The sequence below is a fragment of the Cydia fagiglandana genome, chromosome 9 (assembly GCF_963556715.1).
Source record: "Cydia fagiglandana chromosome 9, ilCydFagi1.1, whole genome shotgun sequence".
Lineage (NCBI taxonomy): Eukaryota > Metazoa > Arthropoda > Insecta > Lepidoptera > Tortricidae > Cydia > Cydia fagiglandana.
Genome location: NC_085940.1, coordinates 153,540 through 164,663, shown reverse-complemented (window position 1 = coordinate 164,663; position 11,124 = coordinate 153,540). Strand labels below are relative to the sequence as shown.

Sequence of the window (11,124 nt, the reverse complement as noted above, 5' to 3'; positions counted from 1 at the left end):
CCCCCCACCTCGCGCGTCCAACGCCGCAGCCACGCCACTAACCTCCAGGTGCAGCAGCGCGCTGGTGCCGGCCCGCACCGCGCACGTGGACCGCCGCGCAGCGCGCAAGGCCGCCCGCGCGCCGCCCCCCACCTCGCGCGTCCAGCGCCGCAGCCACGCCACTAACCTCCAGGTGCAGCATCGCGCTGGTGCCGCCCCGCGCCGCGCACGTGGACCGCTGCGCAGCGCGCAAGGCCGCCCGCGCGCCGCCCCCCACCTCGCGCGTCCAACGCCGCAGCCACGCCACTAACCTCCAGGTGCAGCAGCGCGCTGGTGCCGGCCCGCACCGCGCACGTGGACCGCCGCGCAGCGCGCAAGGCCGCCCGCGCGCCGCCCCCCACCTCGCGCGTCCAGCGCCGCAGCCACGCCACTAACCTCCAGGTGCAGCATCGCGCTGGTGCCGCCCCGCGCCGCGCACGTGGACCGCTGCGCAGCGCGCAAGGCCGCCCGCGCGCCGCCCCCCACCTCGCGCGTCCAACGCCGCAGCCACGCCACTAACCTCCAGGTGCAGCAGCGCGCTGGTGCCGGCCCGCACCGCGCACGTGGACCGCCGCGCAGCGCGCAAGGCCGCCCGCGCGCCGCCCCCCACCTCGCGCGTCCAGCGCCGCAGCCACGCCACTAACCTCCAGGTGCAGCAGCGCGCTGGTGCCGGCCCGCACCGCGCACGTGGACCGCCGCGCAGCGCGCAAGGCCGCCCGCGCGCCGCCCCCCACCTCGCGCGTCCAGCGCCGCAACCACGCGCCCAGCCACGCCGCGCCGCAGCCGCACCGCAGCCCTGACTCCTGCACCACCAGCCCGCCTACACCATACTTTTAATTTTAGGTTCAATAGAAGGTTAAATTTGCTAGAGACAGCGATTAAGGTATTTTATAGGCGCAATGTTTATAAATAGATACATTTAATAATGCAATTTGTGAAAATAAAATCTTACGTCAGACATCGATTTAAAGATAAAATAAAAAATGTAGGGGCTAAATATTACTAATCAATTATTTAATCCTGTGGTACTCATTAGTCAAGTAAAACGATCTTGAAACTTATCAAAGTTTGGTACGCTCATTAGTCCAATTACCCTTTTAGGTAAACGCGATATAATGGTTTTGTGCTGATTAAGTGCGAAATACGATAAATCGGTGGCCATTACCGACCATTAATTACGCTGCCCCCTCCCCTCCTCGCCCCTGTAATCCTTTGTCTAAAATCCGAGAGGAGCGGATTTTAATTTCATTGTACAAAGTTAAGTTTAAAATTATAAAATTTTATACACCACTTCAAATTTAAGTTTTGGTTTCATTTTAAGTCTCATTAAAATAACCTATTTACTTACTCGTATCTTAAATTAGTCAATTAAGACTTGTTTGATCCCAATGGTATTTTCATTCCCTTTTATCGCTAACTAGCTGTTGCCCGCGACTTCGTCCGCGTGGAATCTTATCTTCAACATTTTACATCTTTAGTACCTATAATTTTCATATCAAAGCAATGTTTAAATTAAGTACTTTTTTTTTAACAAGTTGTATGAAGTTTTAAGTCAAGTGGATTTTGATGTTGGTTGCTGAAATTACTTTTTTTGTATTCTCATAATAGGTCCCTATGCCCTTATACAAAGATTCAAGTTCCGCATTCCGCACTCACAAAATATCTGATCTCCATACAAACTTTCAACCCCTTTCTCACCACCTTGGGGGATGATTTTCAAAAATGCTTGAATTAGTTTTCATGTTTTTTAATTTAAACCTTTTTTTTGCAAAAAGTTCAAGTTCCTGGCTTATAATTAAATTTACACCCCAAGACGAACTTTCATCCCCTTTTTAACCCCCTTAGGGCTTGAATTTCCAAAAACGTTGCAATTACTTTTTTTGTAATCGGCTAATATGTCTTTCTAAGAAGTTTCAAAGCATTTGTAATGGATTCAAACTTTGAACCCCATTTTAACCCTGCTAGGGGATGAATTTTACAAATCGCTGAAGTCACTTTTATTGTCATCTAATAATATCCCCAAATACAAAGATTCAAATCCCGCGCTCGAAAAAATGTATGATATCCATACAAACTTTCAACCCCGTTTTCACCACCATAGGGGATGAATTTTCAAAAACGCTGATATTAGTTTTCTTGCATTTTAATTTAAAACGTTTTTACAAAGTTTCAAGTTCCTTGCTTAAAATAAAATTTGCACCCGCAGACGAACTTTCATCCCCTTTTAGCCCCCTTAGGGGTTGAAATTCCAAAAACGTTGCAATTACTTTTTTTTGTAATCGGCTATTATGCCTTTCTAAGAAGTTTCAAAACCATTTGTAATGGATTCAAACTTTCAACCCCTTTTTAACCATGTTAGGGGATGAATTTTACAAAACGCTCAAATTACTTTTCCTGTCTTCTAATAATATCCCTAAATACAAAGATTCAAGTCCCACACTCGAAAAAATGTTTGATATCCATACAAACTTTCAACCCCTTTTTCACCACCTTAGGGGATGAATTTTCAAAAACGCTGAAATAAGTTTTCTTGTATTTAACGAAGTTTCAAATTCCTAGCTCAAAAGAAAACTTTAACCCCATACAAACTTTCATCCCCTTTTTAACCCTGTTAGGGGATGAATTTTACAAAACGCTGAAATTACTTTTATTGTCTTCTAATAATATCCCCAAATACAAAGATTCAAGTCCCGCGCTCGAAAAAATTTTTGATATCCATACAAACTTTCAACCCCTTTTTCACCACCTTGGGGGATGAATTTTCTAAAACGCTGAAATTAGTTTTCTTGTTTTTGAATTTGATACGTTTTTACAAAGTTTCAAGTTCCTAGCTCAAAATAAAATTTGCACCCGAAGACGAACTTTCATCCCCTTTTTAACCCCCTCAGGGGTTGAATTTCCAAAAACGTTGCAATCACTTTTTTTTCTTATCGGCTATTATGCCTTTCTAAGAAGTTTCAAAGCATTTGTAATGGAGTAAAATTTTCAACCCCTTTTTAACCCTGTTAGGGGATGAATTTTACAAAACGCTGAAATTACTTTTCCTGTCTTCTAATAATATCCCTAAATACAAAGATTGAAGTCCACCACTCGGAAAAATATTTGATATCCATACAAACTTTCAACCCCTTTTTCACCACCTCAGGGGATGAATTTTCAAAAACGCTGAAATTAGTTTTCTTGTATTTTAGTAATATATCTTTTTACGAAGTTTCAAATTCCTAACTTAAAAGAAAACTTTAACCCCATACTAACTTTCATCCCCTTTTTAACCCCCTTAGGGGTTGAATTTCTCAAAATCGCTTCTTATCTCTTGTACACTTTATAAATGCAATATGGTGTGCAAATTTCAACTTTCTGGCTTTTTGTAGTTTCGGCTCTGCGTTGATGAATCAGTCAGTCAGTCAGTGAGTCAGTCAGTCAGTCAGGACACTTGCATTTATATATATAAGAAGATTAAAATAAAATACCTAGTTATATATATGTAGGTACCTCACCTATAAGGATCTGTATTTCGAGGGCCAATAGCTTGTATGTATATACATATAGTTGAGGAAAATATGTGAAACCAATTATAGATTTAAATCGCGGCAGCGTGTCAAGCCAAGTTCAAGCAAAGGAACTGGCTAGCCAGCGCCGAGTGTAATATTACACGAACCACTTGGTGCCACTTTTGACCCTTCTATAACTCAAAATATCTTTAACGTAAACACATAAAACTAAGTGTGTTTAATTATATCCACAAGGACATCTAGAAGCCCAAATTTCATGAAGCTAGCTCAAACGGTTATAAAGATATGAGGGTCAAAAAGTCGTAAATTTTGGCACTGACTGACTGACTTATAGTACCTAAACCTAACCTACTTCCAGATGACCTAGAAGGATGAAATTTGGAATCCAGCTCGGTTATTGTGTGTAAGCACAGGAAAAAATCTAAAAATAAAAAAAGTTAAAAAATACAAATAATACAAAATATACAAAAACATACAAAAAATACAAGTCAAATCTAACCTACTTTACCTAAGATCTCACATTTGGACGTGAAACGTAGGTAAACGTCTTTAAAAACCCGTAGAGTATGGAGTGTGTGTATTACGTATGATGCCATAGATAACTAACAGTTAAACTCGATCAGCTGATGCTTTTCCGCCATATTGCCGCAAAACAAACTGCGAAATCGCCGTGAAGTGTGCGAGTGTGGAGTCATTCATCAACTTCGCGATATGTTCGCTCCGCGACGTCGCGCCGCGATTCACGCACATAGTCTGGAGGGGGCTTAAGAACGTTGTTTTTGTAAAATATTTCTATGATATTTATATTTCCTGCACCATTTTTGAGAAAAGCACTATACATATATGACTCGGCTGGAAGGCTACTTGCTGGCTTCGGATTCAATTAAACGGACTCCCAAGGTCGTCCGTTTAAAACGAATCCTCAGCCTGCAAGTAGCTACTTCCAAGCCTCGACAATAATGTACTATTAACACTTATTTTTAAGCGATGCGCGTGATGGATGCAGGCGCACTCACCCGATAGCAGCTTGGTGGCGCGCGTGGTCCACCCGGTGAGGTTCGGGTAGAGCGTGGCGGGCGCCAGCGCGGCCAGCGCGTTGCCCGCCAGCTCCAGCCCCAGCGCCGGCACGCGCGCCAGCGCGCCCAGCGCCGGCAGCGCGCCCACGCGTGACCTGCGCAGGCGCAGCGCCAGCGACCGCGCGCGCGCCATCGGAGCCAGCGCGCGCGCCGACAACACGCGCACGCTCCCGCGCAACTCAAGAGCGCGGAGCTTGCGCGCATCGACCCCGACCAACTGCCCGTCTAACACATCCACACGCACATGCAGTATCAACGCTTGAACTTGAGGCACACCGGCCAACGCCGCGCCGACCGGCGACCGCCCGACATCCAGCTCGAGTTCACGTACAGATAGCAGCGATCGTAATGCGTGCCGCTCGAGCCCGAACTCGCGCAACCCTTGTATACGTAAACAGAGCAGCCGACCCAAACCGTCCAGACCGTCTATTGCCGTCAGCGGGTTGTGCGACACGTCCAGCACCGCCAGTCTAGGTAACATCGCCCACGCGCCACTTTGTAGCATCGTCAAACGGTTGTTGGACAAGTTTAGCGCCCGCAATTCAGGTAACACACGCAAGTCTTCCTCGCGGCAAGCGACGATGGCGTTCCCGCTGAGGTCGAGCTCGCGCAGCGTCGGCAGCGGCAGCGCCGGCACCGCGCGCAGCCCCGCGCCCGCCAGCGCCAGCCGCCGCAGCCGCGGCACTGGATGCAGCAGCTCCCGAAAGTTAGTGACTAGCAAGTTGTGTGATAAATCCAGACGACGTAATCTGCCGAGGCCGGCAAACGCGGCGTCGGGTAGCACGCGCAAGGATGCGCGCGCCAAACCCAGCTCACGCAGAAAACCGGCGCCAGCGAGCGCGGCCGAGTCTAGTCGCGCTAGTTCATTCCCGCCGAGCTCCAGCCACCGCAGCGTGAAGCCCACGGCGCCGATCGCGGCGGCCGGTGGACTGCTTAACCGATTGTCGCGTAAATCGAGCGCTTCCAGAAGCGTGCCTGCGAATGCTCCCGGCGGTACTCCCCGTAGCTGATTCGTCGCTAGACGCAGCACGCGTAGACGCCGTAACGCTCGGAATTGTTCAGGTTGTAAGATAGCCAGACGGTTGCGCGTTAAGTCGAGTTCTTCGAGCGCGGGCGTGGACGCGAGTGCGCGCCGCCGCACCGCTTCCAATGCATTCTCGCGCAAGCTCAGCACGGCCAGCCGCGGCAGGGAACCTAACGTATCCAACACCACTACCCGGTTGTGCGCTAACAGCAGGCGCCGTAGATTTGACGACATACCTTCAAAAAACACAGCGGGTAAAGTTTCTAGTACGTTATATGATAAATCTAACACACTGATAGATGCGGTACCCCCACCCGCTAGCACTGTAATCCGATTATGGCTCGCGTTGACAGACAAATTAGGCTCTTCACTGGCGACATGCTCGAAGACGTCGGTTGCGAAACGCTCCAGGTGATTGTACTGCAGCTCCAAGGCTTGCAACCGAGGAAGCGCCCGAAATGCCCCCGCCGCAACACACTCTATGTCGTTCCCCGCGAGACCTACAAACACTAGATTATTTAGATATGCAAAAGTCCGTTCGCTAACATTCACCATGCGATTATAAGACAAGTCCACGATCTGTAATTCCGTCAGAGTCGTCAGAAACTGTCCGTTGATGATGCTGATATGATTGTAGGCTAGTCTCAGCTCTCTCAGCTTAAGCGAAGCATTGCCCCAGCCATTAGAGTCGCTCGGGAATTCCACTATCTTGTTGAAGTCAAGGTTTAGATGCTCAAGTAGCAGGTGCGCGCGCAAGTCGGCGGCCGACACGCGGCGGATGTCGTTGTTGTCGAGCGCGAGCCAGGCGGCGGCCGGCGCGCGCGGCATGGACCCTCCCGCCAGGGTGCCTGACAATTCTAGCACGGATAACACACGCAACGAAGACAACGCTTCCGATGACAGAGAGTACAGTTCGTTGAAGCTAAGCGCTAGTTCGCGCAAAGGAAGCGGTGGAAAGGCGCCTGGCAACAGCGTTGCTAACCTATTGCCGCGCAAACTCAGTGTATCGAGAGCTGTTGCCCATGCACCAAACATACTCGCTCCCACGTGCGCGATACGGTTGTAGCCGAGATCCAGGTGCGTCAACGTCCCCGCTTCTATATTAGTCAGGCCTTCCGGAAAATTCGCTAGGTCGTTTCCAGCCAGCGACAGCGCGTAGAGTCGCGGTGGCAGCGACGGCACCTCCCGCAGCCGGTTGTATGCGGCTGATAGTCTCCGCAGTCTCATTAGCTCATTCATTGCTAAAGGCAATGCAACCAATTCATTGTAATCTAAATCTAACTGACGGAGATCACTTGCAAGTGCATTTAGTGTCTCCGGCATCGCTGTAATTCGATTATGCGATAACGATAGCTTCTCCAAACGGCCGCACTCAATCACAAACGCCGGCAACGACGTAAAATCATTCAAGTCTAGCAGCAAGTTCCTTAACTCTAATCTCACGCCTAGTTCCAAGCTAAAGTCATCGTCTAAATCGTTGTGGGTGAGGTCGAGAGTGTGCAAGAGTGCGTGTAGTTGTACATCGGTTTCAAGTTCGCTGGAGGTGTGTATGAGGTTGTCACGGAGCGTGAGGTGCTGGAGGCGTGGGAGCGCCACCAGCATTGGTGGCTCGCGCAGCAAGTTGTCAGACAGACGCAGAGTCACAATGGCTCGTGGTAACGAACCGGCATCCACCGCGCGGATCCTATTTCCATCCAGTTCTAGCGTTGTGAGAGCGCGAAGCGGCTTTAGCGAACCGGCGCGCAACCAAGTCAGACGGTTGTTGCTCAGAGATAGACTGGTTAACGTCTCCGCCATCCCGCCCCATTCCACACCGTCTAGATCGCTTATAAAGTTACTGAAATAAAAAATAGAGTTATTTATTACTTTCTTCTATTAAATTACTGATCACACACCACGTATCACTACTTTTTGATTTAGGAAAATCGAAGCTGGTAGCCAAGAGTAAGTTAACAAATATTTTGTGAACAGGACTCACTGTTGCAAACTAAGCCAGTTGAGCACCTTCAGATCTCGGAGCGCCTCGTGGGGCACCTCCGTGAGCTCGTTGTGGCCCAGATCCAGGGATGCCAGCGTTTCTCGCATCGACCTGTCCAACACGCTCAATTAAACATCATGTTCTTCGAACCGTGCTAAACAAAGGAGGAAATATTCTAGGTATAAGAAACCCAATCCGTAATGTCATAATTAATCAGGTTCTGATCGAGATGGGTATTACCTATTACTCGTATCTATTTGTGTAGGTAATACTTATCACAAAAAACTTCCTGAGTTTCCACGTGTTTATACGTACATATTTATACGTTTCTAAGGGTAATTTCATAATCTATATAATCTTATATTAGTTCAGACACTTAGAGACATTTACACCTCTAAATATTATAGATTTTGTTTTTGCATTTCTGTAAGTGATTTTTTTATATTATTATAATAGTTTTTCTTCTGTAATTCAACTTTAAGAGACCATAATATTAAATGAGTGAGAAAAGGGTACCGACGCGAGCGCAGCAGGCTGCAGCACGCCCAGCCGGCACGCGACGAGCACGAGGGTCTGCAGCGCGCGCGCGTCCAGCGCCGAGTCATCCAGCGCGCCGAGCCGCGCACCCCACATCGATACGTGCCGCACGCCAGCCTCTGCAACACACGCTCGCTAGATTCACACTAGGGAATGCTCCCAGTAATGAATCTGTATTATCAGGAAAACCCCTACATTTTTTTTTATCTGCCGCGTGTTTCTAGTGACAAAGCTTGTTTGCCACATTTCCTGAAATTTCCTGAGACTTCGAATTCAGACTGTACCTGTGTTGGGGAACCGGTGAAACTGCACAGCGTCGCAGGTGAAGCGATCGTCGGCGCACAGACAGAGCGGCGCGGCGGCGCACGGCGCGTGCGCGGCGCGGCGCGGCGCCACCAGCGCCAGCGCGAGCAGCACGCGCGCCGCCATGCGCGCCGCGCGCGCCACCGCCCCGCCACCGCTCCCTGCACACACACACTCATTTAGAGAGACCCCCGCCAGCGTCTCCTGAGCGTGGGCGTGTAATCAACTCTATGGCTGCTGCTCGACACGACGTTAGCGCAACTGTGCAACGACTTCGACACCATATTTTTCATAGTAGTCGTAGCGACCTAGCTGCAGCTTATGAAACAGCGTACGTGCGTGGTGAGCAAAAGATTTCCTTTGGCAGGATTGGTCCTTAGGAGCCAAGGATGGATTTAGGAAGTGGATCAACCAAGATTTTTGATGTAAACTTTTAGAGGGAGGGAGGGCGGGGCTCTCAACTTTATCTTAAGCAATGGAAAAAAGTGCAAAAAGTAGATACCTCCCTAAATAGTTTTATGGCTTGAGGCTTGAGCAAGGATAGTAAGTTAGCTATCCGGGCGTCCCGCGGGATTTGGTACCTAAGCTGCCAACGGCGAGCGGAAATAACTTGAAGTAGCAGTTAGACGCGGCAAGGAGCTTAGATTGACTAGTTGTTACAATGAAGTAACCTCGGTACTACGACATCAAAGCGCAGTTTTCACTCTCTCCTCTTCTCTCACTTAGAGCCAGAAACCTATTCGCATATCCAAATGTTCGCACCTATCACGGTTCGAACGCACCCACGTACCGAGCAATAGAATTACTAAATAACTTCTTAGCTAATACCGTCCAAAACGCAGACATATTGGCAGACAAGTGGCCGAATTTACAACATAATATCAGGATGTTTTTAAACTCAACCTATGTAAATTATTAGTATAGTATCAGGATTTACAGTCTTTTTTTTTAATTCTACGAGTACCTATGTAGAAGATTAGTATAGTTTCAGGCCTTTTTTTAATCTCTACATACATATGTAAAGTTAAATAAAGATCCTAGAGATAGTTATGACTATGTATAAAGAGTATAAGTGTTTTGGCATATCTAGAGCTGTAAACTTATACTTGTATTTTTTTTTTAAATAATAAAGAATATATCTACTCATAATTAGGTTAACTGAAAGAGATTTCTCAAAAGGATTCGTCATTGTACTTCTTACTACTAATTGTTTGTCATTATCATTAGGTATTAATACGTCTTATTTATTCAAATATTTTTTATTATTTATTAAAATATTGGAATCGAGGCAGGATCGAGCCAAAATATTTTCAAAAATAAAATTAGAGAAACTCACAGAAAGCTAAAAAGATCGGTTCTGATTGGACTGTAGACTATTATTTAGGTACATATATACCTACTTAGTACCTATACCTATTTCTTCGATTGTACTCGTAGTTGGGTGGTTTGAAATTAAATGAAATTATTAAAATTTATTAGATACTTAGGTGATGCTTGGAGATTGGGTTACATTTAGCTAACATTTGCTACTACAGTAGTCTCATCAAAGTCTAAATTTTTACGCGGATGTTGAATTGCGAAACCGAATTATGAATAGAAAAGTAATTTTTAAAGTTCTTACAATTAAACATTGTCTATTGCAGCAACAAATAGGTATCTGACAGTTAAGGCCTGAGGTGCACACCGGCTTGCGTGTGCGTGACGTGCACGTGTGCGTGCGCTAAAATGTTGGAGCCGCACACGCACATGTCACGCAAGCGGTGTGCCGTCTCTCATAAGAATCTGTATACCACAACACCGCACGCGCACGTACACGTCACGCACACGCATCCGGCGTGCATAGGCCTTTACTCGTAAACCCTGGAATGGAGAGAGTAGAGTAGGTAATGGAGCGGTGTACAAAAAACCGGCCAAGTGCGAGTCGGACTCGCGTTCCAAGGGTTCCGTACATTACACAATTTTTAACAATGTATTTTTTATGTGAAATGTGAGGAAATATGTCTTTAAAAAATCCGTAGGGGCCGGATCAAAAACTAATTAAGTCCGACTCACGCTTGACTGTACATTTCTAATAGGTTTTCCTGTCATCTATACGTAAAGACCTATTTTACGTATTTTTTTCAAAATTTTAGACCCAGTAGTTTCGGTGATAAAGTCATTTTTTGCCTATTTTCTTGAATTACTTCTAAACTGTTTCATCATCATCAGTCGTTCCCTCAATGCTGAGGATCGTGACATCATGTCCTAATGTTGCTGACCAGTATCTCTTCCATAGGCTTCTGTCACCCGCCATATGTACAGCTTCCTGCAGATGTAGATGCAGCGGTGCGGTGTATAGTGACTTGTGCGCTCCATCTAGCGGGTGGTCTGCCGCGAGTCCTCTGGCCCTCGACTTTGCCCGTCAAAGTCGTCATTTCTAGGCTATCAGGAGAACGTCGTGAGAGGTGGCCAAAATATGCAAAGATGCGATTTGACTGTTTATTGTAAAAATTATAAAAATAAATATTTAAGAATCTCACAATGAGCTCTTTCATTTGATATGTAACACGATATAGTTTGAAAAACTTTATTTTTTAATTTTCTCATTTGAGGTGTAAAATAAATTTGTTTACGTTACATCTCCGTCTTTGGGACACAAACTTACATATGTGTACGAAATTTCAACTTAATTGGTCC

At 46.8% G+C, this 11,124-nt stretch overlaps 1 protein-coding gene across 1 annotated transcript; it reads right to left on the bottom strand.

Annotated features, from left to right (window-relative positions):
* Nucleotides 1–533: 533 nt before the first annotated feature.
* Nucleotides 534–10,862, bottom strand: LOC134667688 (protein artichoke-like). Its single transcript, XM_063525109.1, has 6 exons — nucleotides 10,748–10,862; nucleotides 8,430–8,609; nucleotides 8,129–8,264; nucleotides 7,609–7,719; nucleotides 4,547–7,467; nucleotides 534–838 (listed from the first exon to the last, which is right to left on the bottom strand). The coding sequence occupies exons 1-6, from the start codon at nucleotides 10,860–10,862 to the stop codon at nucleotides 534–536; spliced, it is 3,768 nt and encodes a 1,255-aa protein (XP_063381179.1).
* Between the last annotated feature and the right edge of the window lie 262 nt (nucleotides 10,863–11,124).